Source organism: Myotis yumanensis, unplaced genomic scaffold (assembly GCF_028538775.1).
Source record: "Myotis yumanensis isolate MYYU_CA2020_CCGP unplaced genomic scaffold, mMyoYum1.0.hap1 SCAF_1, whole genome shotgun sequence".
NCBI lineage: Eukaryota > Metazoa > Chordata > Mammalia > Chiroptera > Vespertilionidae > Myotis > Myotis yumanensis.
Window position 1 is genome coordinate 48,437,190 of NW_027223752.1, and position 18,734 is coordinate 48,455,923.

Here is an 18,734-nt window from a genome sequence, read left to right on the forward strand (position 1 = left end):
AAAAAATCTGACAACCTTTGGAAAATCATGCAAAGCTTTTTACATTTGTCAAATAAATGACTGCAAGGATATACACAAAAATATTAACAGCATATATCTCTCTGAGGTGGGGTAACCTTTTTCTTCCTTTATGGTTTTAAATTTTTTTTTATGTCTTCTAATGAGCCTGTATGATCATCAAAAACATTTCAGAGCGCAAGGGAGGTTTGTGAAATCCCGAGTTTCTACTGTCACAGAAAGTACTTTCAAATGGAAACTAACCCTCGGGTTGCTCAGTTTCCACCTGGAAGTTTCATCAGGTTCCACTTGCGCTTTGTTCCCCTTGGCCTGTCTCACAGCGAGGGCTTCCTTTTCCCACTCCCGCAGCCGCCAGCAAGAGGAAAAGTGGGTCGTGCTGGGAGCACGCTGGGACAGAGGCAGGAATGTCACCTGCCATGTGGGAGGTGACCCAGCTGGCTCCCGGGTGACCTGGACATTCCCAGTTCCACACTAAATGTCCCTTAGCGGTTTCCTGTTCCCTGTCTACCGGTGAAGCCTCAGAAACAACCCCGGTTTTATAAATGTAAAAGGCTTCCCGTGGTTTCCCAGAGGTTGTCCTGCCGGGGATTTCCTGTTGACAGAAATACAGGAAGAAGCAGCGGAGAGGACGTGCTGGTTCAACATCTGTGTCTGAGTCCCTCTGCTGGCGGTAATGCTGCTGGGGGAGGCCTGCTGCTTCTGGGGCCGGGAAAACTGGCCAAGCAGGCAGGATGGGCCCATCGTATCACAGCCAACAGCCGGCGGCCTCGCAGGCACTGTTGCTGAGACAGCAGGGCTCAATGTCTGCACTGTCAGGTCCATCCCCGGCCGTGCTCAGATTCCACACACAGAAATAGCAAGGGAAATATTTAAGCCAGCGGTTTTCAAACTTGGCACATATGAACCAATTGCTAAAATTCTGTGCACAATAAAAAAATATATTTTTGCCGATCTGACCAAAAAAAATAGGTGTAATTTTGATTCATTCACACCGGACAGCTATTGTGTTGGCTGTTGTCATTTTTTAATTTGATAACCTAAGAGAAAAAAGGTCAGGTATTGCATGTTTTAAAAATTCTTTCAGCACACGGTTGAAAATTGTTGATTTAAGCTGGGGGGATGGGAGCTTTAGGATTTTTTTTTTCTCCATATATTGTAGGGAATTTCAAATCTGAGGCTCTTGTCTCTTATCCATGATTAATAAGTGCACACTCGGGAACTGGCTGTTGCTGGCTGGTTCCCTGTCCAAAAGAACACTGTGCTTGCAGCACCAGGGAGTGTGTCATCCGAGGAGCCTGGCCACACTGCCGCCTTTATGCACTCAGCACAGCTGGCCATCTGTTTTACTCAGATGACTGGCTCTTATTTTCTCAGCACCCGTCTCTGATTAGCCTCTTTGTCAGTGGCCTATCTCTTTAACTGGCCTGTCTGTCTGTCTGACACTGGGCATTCCTCCCACTTTATCCTGTTTGCTATTTGTCATTGACTCCGGCATGTGACTGGTCTTACATGGCCAAAGAGAGTTTGATGAATATCTGCTTGGGAGACAGTTTAAACAACAGGATGATCAGGGAGACAGCAGGCTCTTGTGGTAGGACACAGCAGTTTATTTCAGAAAACCAAGAGGCATCTGTTCACCTGGGTAACAAAAAATCTATTTGGAAGCTTCGTTTTTGTGAATGTCAATAAATGCAGATAATTGGGCCCCTTTATATAAAAGCCAATGTTGGTGCCAAAAATTATCTGAGGCAAGGCAAGTTATATAATCTGAGGCAGGAAAAAAAGAAATAACAATTGCTTGACAATTTTTTTTTTCTTTCACTAGTGTTGTCTTCTCATAATTTGCTACCTGCATCAGTTTTCCAGGAAGTAAGAGGAGTGGTTAGGAAGAAAACTGGAAAAGCAATTTGGAGGTGGGGAGAGGTGGAGCTTGTGAAACAGGCAGGGAGGTTGTTGCAGGTGACAGGTCTGGTGGGCAGAGGGTGGAGGAGGCAAGGAAGGTGCCAGGAAGATGATTCTCTCACTCAGAAGAAATGCAATCTGAGGTAACCTCCTATTTGAATACATGCTGCAAATAAAACCTCCCTCTTCTTTTTTTTTTTTTTTAAACAGGAACCACTTGAATTAAAATTTCCAAACATCTCTTATCCTGCCCTGGGGCTCTTGAAGGTAAAATCATGGTTTCCAGCCAACCAGGAAGCACACAGCCTCTGTTCTCCCTGGGGAATCCACAGAATTCTTCTCCTTTCAAAAGTATAAATATTTTCAGTTTTTAAAATGGGTCCCATTCTATTACGGTAATAACATCTGTAAGTGTTTTTCACTTTAAAGTTTTTTTAAATTGCTTTTTAGGAGAGGGAGAGGGAGATATTCATCAGCTGCCTCCTGCATGCCCCCTCCTGGGATGGAACCCGAAATCCAGACTTGTGCCCTGACTGGGAATTGAACCAGAAACCTTTCAGTACATGGGAAGATGCCCAACCGAGGCACACACCACTTTACATAAACCCAACATTGTATTTGACTTCTAAATTTACACAAAATAGAAATTTCAAAGGAGTGGTGCTTGTTTTTAAAAAGGATCCTTTTCTTCGAAAAATGTTTAGCCATAGGATCCTTTTAAAGAGCCAACTCCCTAGTATACTTGAAGTAGATTTTGATTTTAAAGCTTTATATACAAAACTTTATATACATACACATTTTTAGAAATGTCTTATGTAAATGAGGTGCCAATTAAAATATTTGCAAGTTACTGTCAATATATTTCATCCATTTCAAAAAGTATTTAATGCATTTACAGATGCATTTATAACATAATTTAAAATGTGAGACAGTTCATTGGGTATGGGGTCATGAGATTTAATCTATTCAATTATGAGCCCTATGGCCTATTTATTGGCAAAGCAAATAGTTAAGAATGTTGTAATATAAAGGGATGTATATTATGCCTCTGCTTCCATGCAGACACGTGTGCTTGTAATGCATAGACTATTTCAGAAGGAACATACACAAAAAATCTGATTTTAGAAGGGGGAATGGAAGAACTAGAGTGGTGGAGAGACTTTGCTGAATCTTGTAGGCATTTTATTTTTACCACGTGTAGGTATTATTTTTTGAATTAAAAAAAATACACATCTAGTTGTTTTGTTTTTTTCTTTTGTTGATTTCAGAGAGGAAAGGAGAGGGAGAGAGAGAAACATCAATGATGAGAGAGAATCATTGATTGGCTGCCTCCTGCAGGCCCCCCACTGGGGATCGAACCCACAACTGGGCATGTGCCCTTGACCAAAATCGAACCCGGGACCCTTGTTTGCAGGCCGACACTCTGTCCACTAAGCCAAACTGGCTAGGGCACCACATCTAGTTTTTACAAAGTCCATGCAAGGGACTAAACAGACTAAGTGTATTCTACTCCCTCGGGGCAGAGCACCAACTGTTCTCAGGAAGAGAACAAGGTGGAGAAATGATTTTTGTTACTATTTCTAGAAACTATTACGTGGTTTCTCATTTAGGAATGATCATGGAAGGAACTAAAATCATGATTGGATGTTTTTTTCCCCCTTTACTTCCTCCCGCCCCCTCTTGTTTCCAACTGATTAAACTGTAAGTTTAATCTTACAAAGGAGAAAGAAATTACATTAATAAGTTAGTATTATATTTTTAAAGTAAGATGGAATGTTCTCTTCTTTCAGGGCTGTCTTCACATGGATCCTGCTGAGAGACTGACGTGTGAACAGCTGTTGCAGCACCCATATTTTGACAGCATCAGAGAAATAAGGGATTTGGCAAAATATCATGACAAACCAACAAGGAAGACCCTGAGACAAAACCCAAAGCACCTGCCTGGGGTAAAAATGGGGCACTGCTTTACGAAAGCATCCCAGGTTACAGCTTCAATGACCTCATACCTGCCACCTGGTGAAAGAGTCTGAATCTATATTTGAGTGGCAATTGTGGCTTGCAGCTCCAGCACCTCGGTCTAGCACCTCGTTCCAGCCCCAGGACACTGGTCACATGATTTCCCAACCAGGGCCCCAAGAGACAGCTGCCTCCTAAGGCTCCTTCTCCTTGAAGCCTAAAGGTGTCCTTGCCCTGCAGTTCCCGGCTGCCACACAGGGCCAGGGTGTTTGGCATGCATGAGCACAGGTCTCAGCCGGGTACCCGGGTGTCAGTCCAGCTTTGGAAAATGAAGTCAGATTTATCCCAGCTAGCTCTGGGTCATCTTGTTTACCTTGAATATTAATTGACATCCCCAAAAAGGAAGTGTTTTCCATCCTGATCCTTTAATCGTCAGAGTTGGCTAGGGTAAATGCAGTGATGAGTGCCTCAGTGATAGCAGCAGAACTGCATGTAACCAAATAGCATCCAAACGGCACACTGGGAGCCCCTGGAGAGTCGCGATTGGCGTAAAGTGGCAGAATGGCCTTCCATTGCCTTGTCATAAGCCAAAAGCTGTAAAAATTTAGAATGGACTATAGTCGGAACCACAACTAAGATGAGCTGGCTGCCCTAGTCACTTCCGGAACTGCCTTAAACTTTCCCTTTGCAGCCTCCACTGCACAGCAGGCTGAATGATATCTGATGGTGTGTGTGAGGTTTGGAGGAGGGAAGAGGTTGTTCAGGCCATTAGGAACAGGTACCAAATGAACTCCAGGGCCCTAAGATAGACCAGAGTTTCAAAATTAAGAATGCTTTTATTTTATTTTATTCTCTATCATATGTGATCCAAATAGCAAAACAGACTGGAAATAGACTTTCTCCCCTTATCTTGCTGTTTCTTTGTGTTCAATAATAAAGGGTCTTGATGGAAATATTTTTACTTGAAAGAATATCGGAATACCACTAATTTGTATTACTTGTAAGTACTGAACAATTCAGCTGTTTGATTGAAAAATAAAAAGTACCTGCTTTCCAGATACCTATGGCTATATAGTACAACTAGTGCCCCAGTGAAGGGATTCCTGCACATTGAAAGGAAATTAATTAGAAGGTGGCTGGCAGGGCAGGACTGGGTGAGACACGGGCCGGACATGCCCTGGAGCCAACCTCCCGCAGTCTTTCCCTGGCCGGCCGCACCTGGGGCGACACTGCGGCTCGAAGGGCGTCTGTGGAGTGAACAGGGTCCTTCCGGCAGGTGGGGTCCCTCAGCCTGGCCTGTGGAGATCGGCCGACACCCGCTCTCTGACATCCCCCCAGGAGTCCCAGATTGCCAGAGGGCAGTTCTCAGGTGTCACACCCCGGAATCGCACCCCGGAATCGGGCTCCCTCCTCTCTGGTTCCAGGGCATGTCACCCAGGAACCACCACTGCCAAGTCACCTCAGCTCAGCAGCTCCTGCGTTGAGCGTCTGACCCCTGGTGGTCAGTGCGCGTCATACCTACCAGCCAGTTGGCCAGTTGTTTAGCCTTTTATATATATATACTAGAGGCCCAGTGCACAAAAATTTGTGCACTCAGGGGGGTCCCTCAGCCCGGCCTGTGCCTGCTCACAGTCTAGGACCCCTGGGGAGATGACCACCTGCTGGCTTAGGCCCACTCCCCAGGGGATTGGGCCTAAGCTGGCAGTCAGACATCCCGCTGGCAGCCCGGGAGCCCTCGGGGGATGTCCACTTGCCAGCGGGGAGTAGGCCTAGCTGCAGTCGGACATCCTTAGCGCTGCTGAGGAGGCAGGAGAGGCTCCCACCACCACTGCTGTACTGGCAGCCATCAGCCTGGCTTGTGGCTGAGCAGAGCTCCCCTGTGGGAGCGCACTGACCACCAGGGGGCAGCTCCTGCATTGAGTATCTGCCCTCTGGTGGTCAGTGTGTGTCATAGTGACCAGTCATTCCCAGTTGTTCTGCTGTTAGGGTCAATTTGCATATTACCCTTTTATTATTTAGGAGTGCTTGGCCAGCCTGGGTGAGGGGCTGAGGGCCATTTTCAGGCTGGCCACACCCCCTTCAGGGTGGGGGGGTCCTGCTGGGGTGCCTGGCCAGTCTGGGTGAGGGACTGATGGCTGTTTGCAGGCTTGCCAAGCCCCCCAGCAGGGACCCTCACCCCATGAGGATGTATCCAGCCTGGGTGAGGGGCTGATGGCTGTTTGCAGGCTGGCCACAGCCCCCAGCCACCCAAGCTCCCAGTGGAGACTGGCTGGAAGCAGCTATCTGGGATTTATTTGTCTTCTATAATTGAAACTTTGTTGCCATGAGCGGAGGCCACAGCCAGCTCAGGGCAGATGGGAAGCTTGGCTTCGTCCATCACCCAGGCAACCAGGCCTCCTGCTTGCTCCAACTCCGTGGCTGTTGGCCGCCATCTTGGTTGGGTTAATTTGCATATAGTTGCTCTGATTGGCTGGTGGGCATGGCTTGGGGCATAGCAAAGGTATGGTCAATTAGCATCTTTGTCTTTTATTAGTGTAGATAGGTACAAATAATATATGTGTGTTCTCCTTACTTTCACATGACATTTTCACATGAAGGGAGTTCTTTTTAACCAAGGAGTAAGCAGGCAAATCGCCCAAGTGCCCTGACATCAGTTTTCTTTGCTATAAAACAAGGCATTGGCTTAAAAGGTTCCTAAGGTCCTGTGAATGTCTGCTTTCCCCCAATAATGTTAACATGTAGATTTTTCATTTTTACATTCTCTAAATTTTCTTTAATGTGCATGTTTTTCTTTTTAATATGAAATAAACCTCTAAAAGGAAAAGCAGAGACCAAAATTAAATATTTTGTCCTCAGGTTCTGGATTCTGGGCAGAAAAAGTATTTCTGTGCTAAAAATTTTACTTATGTCTTTTGTGATGTGTTATCAACAATGAAAGAAGTGTATGGTGTTGAACCTAATTCTATGTGTTGTATTTTCAGTTTCAGAACCTACCTCAGTTGACTGGCAGCAGCATCCTTCCAGCTTTGGATAATAAGAAGTACTACTATAATACCAAGAAACTTAACTACCATTTTCCAAACATTTAAGGAGCTTGGAGATGGATGACAAAAAAGAACTGATCAATAACCCCCAAGAAAATATAACATACATTTGACTGAAGACCATCACAATGTTGAGAAAACATAAGTAACTAACTGGAGGAAGCCACTTGGCAAGATGTGAAGGGAAATTCCAGAAGCAATCTTCCATGCTTGATGATGGTATCCAGAACAGAAAGGAAAAACTCGTTTTGATTTCCACTTGTGTTTTTGTTGTATCTAAGTAGCTGGACTTATGGACAGACATATAAATAGTATCTACTGCCCATTCCTCTGGCAAAACTAGTCACATAAAAAAGATTTATGCTTCAGTTGTACAATATGCAACAAGTGAAAAATAGATTACAAAACACCCAAATGTATTTCCTTGGATCCTATCTCCTGCTTTTTCAGACTGCTTCAACATCATATTTAAAAAGAGTTTTTGTTCTTGAAATCAAAATACTTAAAATCCCATTTCCTGCTTGCTCTATCTCTTGGTTTTTAAAAATTTAAACCATTTTTTGGAATATTTAAGAGTTGTTCAAAATATTTAATATCATGGATTATCACAAAAGACTAGCATATGCTTATATATTTAGTGATATGTTTATAGATATTTTCCCCATGTACTTTTGTCTTTACCTTTAGTAAAGGATTCATCTTTGTCACTTTTTCAGGCAAGATGGGTTTACTATATCCATCTACATTTGTTCACTCAATTCCCCTTGCTAACAATGGCATGAAGATTGGCAGCTGCCAAGGTGATCAGGGAGTAGAACAAAACCTATAGGCTTGGCAAGAACTACACCTGCCAGCCTAAAAGCATTTAGAACTTCATTCTCTCCAGCTCAGCCTCAGGCTTGGAGACAGATCTGCAGGTAGGGTTATAGGGATCTGGGTTTTGGAAGAAATTGCTTGTGAGCTTTTACTTGGGTCATGAAAGACATTAGGTTGTAAACCTAATACATATACACACAGGGTGGGGCAAAAGTAAATTTACAGTTGCTTGTATAGAAAACAATACAATAATAATATAAGAATAAACTGAGTTTCATGTTTTCATAACTGTAAACCTACTTTTGCCCCACTCTGTGTGTGCGTGTGTACACTATGATAACTAATAATAAAAATGTAGTCTAAGTGCTGATGGGTGGTAAAGATCGTCAGCCTGAGCATCGAAGGGTCTCAGGTACCATTTCCGGTCAAGGGCACATACCTGGGTTGCAGATTGGATCCCTGGCCTGACCTGGTTGGGGTGTGTGCAGGAGGAACTAATTGAGTGTCTCTCTCACATCAATGTGTCTCTCTCACTTTCTCTACCTCCCTCCCTTTCTTCCACTCGCTCTCTAAAAACCAATGAAAAAAATATCCTCCAGTGAGGATTTAAAAAAAAATGTATTACTAAGGATTCCTAGCTTTGCACAGTGATACTTAAAATGACAAAATTAGCTCTGCTTTGGCCTATTGCTCCTATAAAAACAGCTTTTTCATCCTTGTCACCTGGACACAAGGGCAATATAAAATTCTGTTTCTTGTAACTCAGCCATTTTTGGTTGATGTGATGCTACTATTTCCTAGCAGTTCTCAGCCATGGTTTTAAAAGTTGTATTGACTGTATCTTCGAAACATTTCTTCTACACCCTCAGTTTACTGCTATGTTAATTTTCTTCATGAGAGCATTAGACCTTACTACTTACAGCTAAGTAATCCACCAAATTCTGACAACTGTTCAATCATTTTGGCTGTCCAGCCAATTTAATGATATCCATAGTCTTCCTGATGTATGTAGCTTCTTGCGTAGAGCTGATAGTAAGCTGACTAATCCCAGTATTAACTCATTCTTGTTATGTAGCCTTGATTCAAAGGACAAAGAAGGATATCCAACTTCTGTGACTAGCTTACGTTTGGTGTTTTTCTTCTTTTCCTTAACACAAAACAATGCACTTGACAAGGCAGATGACTATAACTGCCTAATTAATCTAATAGTTTTACAGAAAACCACTCAGAATAGAAAAGTAGCTCCAGACTAAACTGTGGTGAATCAGTTGCTTCATCATACAATAATCAAACAAACGAGACAGAAGTGCTTATTTTTTATGAGTTCTATTAAATGTATGCTTATGGTTAACCATATCTGTAATCCTTTCTTCACATGGAATCACCACTGTTTCACATGAAACTATTCTATATCCTTGTCTTTTTTGTAAATGTACTGATTTCTGATTTTTTAAAATGACAGTGGCAATTATATTAGTAAATAGTGTATCATTTATGGTATGTGCTATTTATATAAGCTAGTTTCTGAACACAATTAAAATTCATTTTTCTACCTAAATTCTGTATGATAGAAAGTGTTTATTTTGACATTATTTGCAAAGTTATATTCAAACCAAATGTACAGAAATCCACAAACAAGTTGGCATATAACTAACAATAACTGAATCAGGGCCACTTTAAGCAGGTAAAAAATAAAGATATATTTTTATCTACTTAATAATCTTTAACACTGTTTTCCAGATATAAAATGAATTTTGTCTTTATGGTATCCTTGAGCTCACAGGAAATAATATCCACTGTATATGGGGAAATAAAAATTCATTTATGATTCACATGTTAAAGTTTTCTGTTTATAGCAATTTTTTAATTTAAGCAAAAAGTAAGTGCTGGTCTTCATGATTGTTCCCTCTATTCTAATGCAATCAGCAGAACTATTTGAATTCAGCCAAGTATTTGTGTCTACTTATAATAAAATACCAGACTAAGCTTAGCAAATAGACAAGTTAGCCAGAAACTACTCATTCAGAGAAAGGGTGTAAGTATGAAAAACATAGGAATGCAGAATTATGAGAAAGGCATGCAAATCCTGAGAGCAATATGAATGCCTCCACAACTACCGACTTCTTGGCGTAATTGACTTCAATGAATCTGAAATTTAGCTTTCAGTTTTCCAAAATTATACATTTATAGTAACATGCTTCAATAACTTTAAAGTGTAACATAAATTACTGTTAAAATACAATCAAGAATATCTGTGTTGTACATTTAAATGTCTTTAAAGAATTCTAAGTCAGTATCTACATCGAGATATCTATATAAAATGAGTAAATTAGAATTAAAATGTTACCTAGTTTGCATCACTTCAGTTTAGTAACTTTAATGAGTCTCATCTGAATATTTATTTTCTACATGATGGACTTTCTGCTTTTAAAATATCATGATATGACATCCTTATAGTTCTATTGATGCTTACATAATATTCGTTGCTGTTTAGGATCAATTTTAAATGATACTTTATATTGAATAAGGCAGTTATTGATGATGATTATTTTGCTTCAAGTCTAATTTTAGTTCCAGATAAGGTAGTAATGCCTTAAAGATTTTAACAAGGTTTTCTTTCTCTCTTATTCCAGGAAGATCACTTAGCAACAAATACCTGAGGTTTCTGTAAAAAAAGAAAGAAGTTACTTCAATTTGGCCTTTACTCTTATAGCATTAAAACTAAACTTGATTTATTGACTTTTAGAAAAAACTACAGTCAGAATATGTATATTCATTGTTCAGAATTACATCAATAATTCTAGCTGAATCTTTCCAAATACTATATGTATATTATGGCATAGAATACCTTTGCCTGAGAGAGAGAAAATATGAATCTTAACCCAGAAAGGGAAACAAATTAGCAAAGTTCTTAAAGGAATTCAAGATGAAGCCTTGAAGCCTCAACTAATGTAAGAAACAAATAATTTAGTATTTTTGGTTCTAATGTTTAAAATTTCTCAAACTTCCTGTGATAGGTTATTGGCAAAACATGGAAGAAATTAATTTAAAAAGTGGAGAGGAAGCATAATAGCTAATGTTTGAGAGCTTACTGTAGTTGGCACCATGCTAGGAACTTTACTTAGATTTAATTTTTTAAGCAATATCCCTAAAAAATGCAATAAAACCATAATGTAGTAAAGTTGATCATTTCAACTGTTTTAAAGTATTAAAGATGAAAGTTAAGTCATTTTCTTTTATTTTTCAAAACAAGACACCATCCCTCAACTGATTTAAATTCTGATTTTTCACCTTAACATCATTATCAAGTTTCCATTTTGGCACTGACCACCTACCTTAAATTTTGCAAAGCAATGATGCCTTTGTCTGTGACATTCCCACATGAAATTATTTCCATTTCCAACAAACTTTTTTGTAAATTTTCAAGTTGACTAATTCTCTCCAAACAGTCATCCTCGATATAATGACACTTGCATAGCCTTATCTTTTCAACATGCTGTAGGCCCTCTGGGAGGAAAAGAGCAGTTGAAGAACCTGTTTTACCATTAAAATAACCAACTCTCCTAGTTTTCCCAGGGCTGTTCTGACTTTAGGATTGAAAGTCCTATGTCCTGGGAAACCTCTGGGAAACCTCCCAGGAAAACTGGAACAATTAGTCACCTTAATAACTATACATGGTATTCACTATACAAGTTGTGCTGACAGGACCATTTTGCAGTGAAACATCCAGGCACTGGCCGGGGGTGGGGGGTGGGAGGGCGTGGGTGCGGGGGAGAACCACCCAAGCAGAAGCTGTGTGGATAGAATTATTCCTACATCATCGAGGATCTCTCAATGACAAAAGTTTGACAGACAGTTTGACAAACAAGGCTTGAATTTTAAGTCAATAAGCCACAGAATAAAGTCATGTAGAGACAAACTTAGTAAGGGGAGAAAGGAGAGGAAGGTGCTTGTAACCTCTAATTTAAAAATATTATACATAAGAAGAAACAAACTGGATGATATTGAAAAGGCAAAAAGAACATATCTACGACTATAATATTCAACTGCAACAAAATGTCACTGTAAATTACCTGCATTTTTCATAAGCAAATGATAGGCTAGTTACCTAGATGATCAAATCCAATGTTCATGATACAAGAGTCAGTGGCATCGATGGCCTGGATCTTGTATTTGTCCAGAGGGCCTGTTGGGAGGTTGTTGTAGTCCTTCTGCCACCTCTCCTGCCCATGATAGCGCACCATGGCCCCACAGCGAAGCAGCCACTCGGAGGCAGCCCTTTCGGGGCCAACTTCCTTGATGCGTTCACGATCTACTCTATTGGAAAGAAAACAAAAGCAGTTAGCTTTTACTATAATCATTAGCTTTTTAACTATATTCATCAACATAAATACAGAAAAGACTTTTCATTTCAAATGACTGAGGGAAACAAGTATACTAGTGAGATCCATGTCAAAAAAAAAAACATACAATGACTCTACCTGCTACCTTTCTTGCTTTATTTTTGTTTCCAAGTGAACTCTGTGAAGGCATATTATTTTTATATGAGTTTATCAGGCAGAAGTGAGTCTTCATTGATTCAGATGTAGCACAGTGCTTGACACCAGGAAGTACTCAATAACTTGTATCAAAAGAATGATACACTTGGTTATTGTTTTTATTAATGATAAAAGATTAAAGGGAATAATTTTGAACCTATGTTCAAATTAATCTTATTAAGTGACATTAATTTTTATATATGCCTTTTTCTCTAGTCAATGGTGTTGTTGCTATATTAAGCAATGAGGAAATTAGCTTCTTCAGTTTGAAAATGATGCTTCTAAGCATGCCACACATTTTTTAAAAACTTGAGTTGCCTTCATAGTATTCAAAAGGCTAACTACATCCATTAAGAAGCCATAGAGTTAAATATTCTAAAATTACATTTACTGAGCTTTTCTGATTATAAAAATAATAAATGTTCATTTTAGGAAACTTGAAAGGCATGGAAAAGCCAAATAGGATAAAAGTCACTGACATCCTGCAACCCAGTCATGTTAATATTTTATCATCTATTTTTGGGTCTTTATTCAATTTGTGTATATATTTTATTTGTTTTTAAACAAAATGAGGCTCATACTGCACACACTATGCAAAAAAATCATTTGGAATACAAGAAATAACCAAATAACTATTGCGAATTCATCTATCTTTAACAATTCTCACATTTCTTCATTTTAATTAGAGTAACTTACTTATTAAATACTGCATTCAACCAGCCCCAGAAGTATCTGGAGTCACATGACCATGGGAGTTTCTTTAAGCCACACAACTGCCAGGAAATTTTTCCAAACAGCATCATTTGATCTAGAAACACAACACAGTATTACTATTTGATCATCAACTGGCAATCAGAGTCATGTACATATAGTCACTTCACAACTTCAGTCAATGATGCTGTGCCAATAAAGCTGATGACTCCCTTGCCTCTCAATCTCTATTGAAGAAGTCACTCCTGTCTCAGTTTCCCAGTTTCTTTTGCTACAAAAACAAACAAACAAACAAACAAAAAAACCTCTGTGGTTCCTTCCAACCTTGATATTAAGTTCCACTGTTCTATCCTGTCTGCACTGTTGCCACCTGGTGTCCATATAAAATTACTGAAACAACCCCACTCCCAATCTACATTTCCAGTATCAAAATGGCAAACTAAAATCACCTCCGGAGCAATATGCTGCGGTCCACACAGTTATATCCAGGAAGGAAGAAGTGCCATGGAAACAGATCTTCCTATGACAAGAGTGCAAATAGTGTCACCAGAACAGTGCAAAGAGCTGTGTCAGGGCAGCTGGGAAAGACTGGGCAAGTAACTTCACCTCTCTGACCCTTGGTTTTCTCATTTGTAAAAAGAGATGATGTGCACAGATGACTTCCAGATGTAAAAACCTATAACCATGAGTTGAGGAAGTGATTTTTAAAATGGATCTCAATTTGATTTATGTCAATTCAAGTTTCTCTAGAAGTATGCCAGGTGTGGGGGAAACACTGAGAAATGAAACTTGGTCTCTGCCTTTGAGGAACTAACAACTTAAGGCAGAGTGGAGTGAGCGAAAACAAGTTACCAAGTAGTTAAAATAAAAGATATTGTCTGATAAGTACTTCAAAAGTTAAAATAAGAACAGACCAGAATTTCAATAATCCAGGTGATTAGCTGAGGCAGGGACATTGAAGTCATGATGCATTTCAGTTTGGTTAGCTTATGAGGGTACGTAATGAGGAGACAATTTACACAGTCACATCAGAAAGGGTCTGGCATAATCAGCCAGGAAATTTTGACTTTCTTCTGCAGGTGGTTGGAAGTCACTGAAGTTTTAGCACAGAACACTGGCATTTTTAGAACTATGATTCAGGAATACTACTCAAACAGCAACATCAAGATCGAGTACACTAGCACCGGACAGAAAGACAGCTAACAAGGGCTTCAACTACATGTGGCCATGGGAAACGGCCAGGGTGGGGGGCTGGGGGAGAGGAGAATTGGAATGACATTGCAGAATAGATCCCACATGATTCAGTAAATGAGATTATAGGGGCGAGGGCCAGAGAAACTGAAGATGACACTGTTTTGCTCCTGAGTCACTGGTTGGATGATGGTGCCATTATGAAATCAATGTCAGAAGGACAGGGTTGTGGTTTATTCCCCAGTTTTTCATATTCTAAATATGAAGTGTTGGCAGAACTTCTAAGAGGAGAGGACCGACAAGTGATTAGAATCAGTGATTAGAATGGTAGAGCTGGAAGGAACTCAGATCACCTAGACTACACTGTCTCCACGTCACCTCATTTAGAGACAAGGAAACTGAAGCCCTGATATTAAGTAACTTGCTGACACCCTACATCCTTTCCAGAACAAGGTGGGGTTTTAATAAATGCATGTGTTTAAAAGGACTTGCCCAGTGTTTCATGGCTAATTGGTGGCAGTGCTGAAACTTGAACCTAATTCTGGCTACTACCAGTCCAGAGCTCTTTCCTTGGTCATAAGATGATCCTGCAACTCAGGGAAAAAGGGAGGACTAGAAAGAGGCCTGAGTGGGAACCACCTCAGAGCTGAGGAAGTGACTGAGGATGTGGAGGTTGTGGAACAGTGAGAGATGAGGTCTGAGGACAGAATCTGGAATCACCTACCCACCCCCTCCCTTTTCCACCATCACTCTGCCTGCATTACTGCAAACTTTCCCTTCCCCCGGCTATCACTTCTACGTTCTCAGCCCTTCCCAGCTTTTTGTTAAAGCTCCCTCCACCTGTGTCCACCTCTAATAACTCCATTGGCTGCCAACCTCATTTATGAATCTGGACTTTCTAGCTTCAATTCAACTCAGGCTGTGCCCTCTATTTACCATTCCTCCCCACCCACCCAATCCTGTCTATGGAAATCTTACCCAACTTCAAGACCTTAGTCAAATGCCACCTTCATCCATCCATCTATTCATTCACTCAATAAATATTTATTGAATGTCTGCTATACCTAGTTCAAGAGATATAATGGGAAGATAGAAAAACCAAACAAAACAACAGAGACAAAGATATGGTTCCTGTCCTCATAGAATGTATAGTCTAATGAAGGCAGAAGACATAAAGAAATAACATGCAACATGGTGTCTTAGTAGAGGTATGAACAAGTTCTGTCAGAGCCTAAAAGAGTTTTCTTTTGGGATGGCTCTTAAAGGATGATTAAAAGTTTCGTTAGGCAGAAAAAGAAAAGTATGCAGAGCAAAAGAAAGACCAAGGATCACATCTTATTCATTTCCATTTTGCTTAGTACCTAGCACAATGCAAGAGTTTAATGAATATTTGCTAATAGTCTTTAATGATTGATGTATTTCCATGGAGAAAGGTAAAAACCAGAGAAACTGTTATTAAGCAGGTAAATTTGAGTGTTCTCTGAAAACTGATGGACTTTGACTTATTTTGGCCCACCTTATAATTCAGCTTAAAGAAAAGGCCAAATTTGCTACTTCAGCTATGATTTCTAAAAATACTAGATATTATATTAAAATAATTTAAACATGAAAATCAAATGTTTATTTATCAATAAAGATAAAAAATAAATTGGTAGGTTTTTACATTCTCAAGTGTGACTTGCTAATTAAATTTAGCAATTTCTAAGGAATTCAAGCTACCTCTGGGAATGCTTTCTATATGGAAAGAGGAGACCTCTAGTGGTGAGTTGGTGAATTTAACTCTAATGGATTAAAAGAAACCAGTTAAAAGCAAGTTAAAAATTACTACTAAATTACTGCTGCAATAAATAATTCAGGAATTAAAATAACTTAAAAAGACCTTCTTACTATCAGAACATGGCTTAGAGCCATAAATTTATAACTGATGTTTCTAAAACTTGCAATTATGTTTATGACTTAGAGGCCAGACCTCGCAGCTGAGGGTGGTGTTGTGAACACAAATGTCTCTAGCTAGCCAAATATCTCACAGGGTGTATAAATGTAAGGTGAGCTCTTGATTTGAAATTACTTAATTGAAAGGGGAGAGGGTAAGCAGAAAAAAATTTTTATAAAAAGAGCATGTGTATTGGAGTGCTTTTACCTTGTTAAACTAAGAAACCCATGCTCAAAATCAGAGCAATAAAAAGCTACTATGGCCCATGAAAGTCTGATCACAGACCCTGGAAGTGTCTAATGCTGTATTCAATCTAGTAACAAATCAACTACTACATCTGTGCAAACTAAAAAATAACCATCTTGGTGGGGGGAGGAGGTGTGTCAATTGGGGAAAAAGAAGACAAGTGTAAAACTTTAGAAAATAAAAATAAATAAATAAAAATAACCATCTCCACTACATACCTATCAGAATGATTAAAATAAAAAATAGTGACACCGCGCTACTGGTTTGGGTCAGTGAATAAAGCATCAGCCCGAGGACTGAAGGGTCCTGGGTTCAATTCCAGCAAGGACACGAACCTCGGTTGCAGGCCCTGGTTGGGGCGAGTGAGGGAGGCAACCAATCGATGTGTCTCTCTCACATTGATGTTTTTCTGTCTCTCCCCTTCCCTTCTACTCGCTCTAAAAATCAATGGAAAAATATCCTCAGGAGAAGGTGGATCACTCGAATATTGCTGGTGGAAATGTATAAAGGTGCAGCCACTTTGGAAAAGCAGTTTGGCAGTTTCTTATCAAAATAAACAGGTGCTTATCATATGACCCAGCAATTGTACGCTTGGGAATTTCTCCCAGGCAAACAAAAATAGGTTCATACATAAAAAGCTTCACATTAATGTTAACAGCAGCTTTATTCAAAAGTAGTTAAAAACTGGCAACAACTCAGATATCCTTTAGTGGGGTAAACATACTGCGGTACCATGAACTACTACTGGACAGTAAGAAGGAATGAGCCATGAATACATGCGACAATTGAGATGGACCTCAGGGGATTATGCAAAAAGCCAGTTTCCCAAAAGTTAAATACAGTATCATTCTGTTTATATAAATTCTTAAAGTGACACAATTTTAGAAAGGGAGAAGAGCCTGGGGAAGGGGTGCCCTGCGGTAGGGAGGTGCGGTTATACGAGGGCAGGGAGGGATTCTTGTGCTGCAGCTGTGCTGTAGCTTGACCCTGGGAGTGGGTACAAGGACCCACACACGCGATGAAAACTATGTGGGACTAAATACACACATACATGTAACACTGGGGAAGTCTAAATAAGACCGATGGATGGTGTCAATGTCAACTTCCTGGTTGTAATGTGCCACAGTTTTGCAAGATGTTATCACTGAGGGAGTCTGAGCAAACGGTACACAGAATCTCTACTGTTTCTTACAACTGCATGGACATCTACAATTATCTCAAAAATTTTTTAAGAATTTCAAAAATAACCATCCCTTGAAAATAAATTGTGATGGGACAAGCAGGTAACATTCTAATTGTTTGCACAAATGAAGCAGAACATGTACAACTATCCCAAGGTTAAAGCCATTTCGAGCATGACAACTACCGGGTATTCGAGTATTCGCTGTGCTAAGAGCTGATGAGCCTTATGAGGGAGACCCGACATTAGTCCTAGTTCATGGGCGGGCGGGCGGGCACAGAGGCGAAGAGGCTCCAGAAGCCCCCCCAGGCCTGGAACCAAATCCAAACCCGCTGGTAGCGTCCCTCCGGCCATGAGGCGGTACCATTCTATTGTTCTGTTCCGCTGTTCTGACCCGACACGCGTTCACCTGCCGTGAAGCACGGTGTTAAGCTGGCAGGTGATCATCATTACATAGTTTTAGAGTAATAAGGTATTTGAGAGATTCCAGCCCACCTCCCGCACTTTTCAGGAAAGTTCACGGGAGGTGTGCCCTGCACAGGAAGTCGGTATTCCCAGGCCCGCGCCGGGTACTGAAAACTGTATCTCGGCCCCGTGTTAACGACCAGGAAACCGGTCGCTAAACGATGGCCGAGGCCGAGCGGGGCCTGGGTCATCGAGGCGGTATTTACAGGACCCTAAATAGCCGGATGAATGGCCGCGCGGGAGCCCCACAAAAGAAGGCCGCGGGGCTCTAAGGGCCTCCGTCCGGAGCGCGGGCTAAGGCCGGCCGGCGCGCGCTGATCAGGGCCGGAGCCCGGGAGCCCACGGGGCTGGGCGGGGCCGAACCGAAGGAAGGGAGGCCGCTGGGCCCGCCCAAACGAGTTTTCACTATAATCATGCCCAGACTTTCTTCCCGGGCCCCGCAGCCGGTGGACGTCCAAGGTCAGACCCCGCGACGCGGCAGGGCAGGTTGTCGGTAAGCCCGGCGCGCGGAGAAGGGAAAGGGCAGCGTGAAACCACCACCCTAGGCCCGTCCCGCTCGGGCCCAGCTCCTCAACTCACTGCGTCGCAGGAAGGGAGCGAGCGAGCGTCCCGGCTTGTACGGCTGCGCCGGCCTGCCCTTCGCCCTCCGCCGCGCGCGCCCATTGGTCACTGGCAGCCCTCCCACGTGGAGCGAAGGCGCGCGCCTCATTGGTCCGTGCGCGGGAGGCGGGGCT

The 18,734-nt window shown here is 41.4% G+C and overlaps 2 protein-coding genes across 5 annotated transcripts in view; one reads left to right on the forward strand and one right to left on the reverse strand.

Annotated features, from left to right (window-relative positions):
* Positions 1-9,568, forward strand: part of CDKL1 (cyclin dependent kinase like 1) — a 47,949-nt gene extending 38,381 nt beyond the window's left edge. For 3 of the 4 annotated variants that reach the window (XM_070420038.1, XM_070420031.1, XM_070420021.1), the window contains 3 exons: positions 2,131-2,187; positions 3,711-3,866; positions 6,858-9,568. In XM_070420038.1, the coding sequence (XP_070276139.1) occupies positions 2,131-2,187; positions 3,711-3,866; positions 6,858-6,965 (321 nt within the window). In that variant the 3' untranslated portion in view covers positions 6,966-9,568. The remainder of the gene's footprint in view (positions 1-2,130; positions 2,188-3,710; positions 3,867-6,857) is intronic. The other variant, XM_070420047.1, reaches the window with a different exon arrangement.
* DMAC2L (distal membrane arm assembly component 2 like) lies at positions 8,004-18,642 on the reverse strand. Its single transcript, XM_070420059.1, has 5 exons — positions 18,580-18,642; positions 12,971-13,082; positions 11,845-12,053; positions 11,072-11,243; positions 8,004-10,401 (listed from the first exon to the last, which is right to left on the reverse strand). Exons 2-5 carry the CDS (start codon positions 13,075-13,077, stop codon positions 10,269-10,271), a joined length of 621 nt encoding a protein of 206 aa, XP_070276160.1. The 5' UTR covers positions 13,078-13,082; positions 18,580-18,642; the 3' UTR covers positions 8,004-10,268.
* Positions 18,643-18,734: the final 92 nt, after the last annotated feature.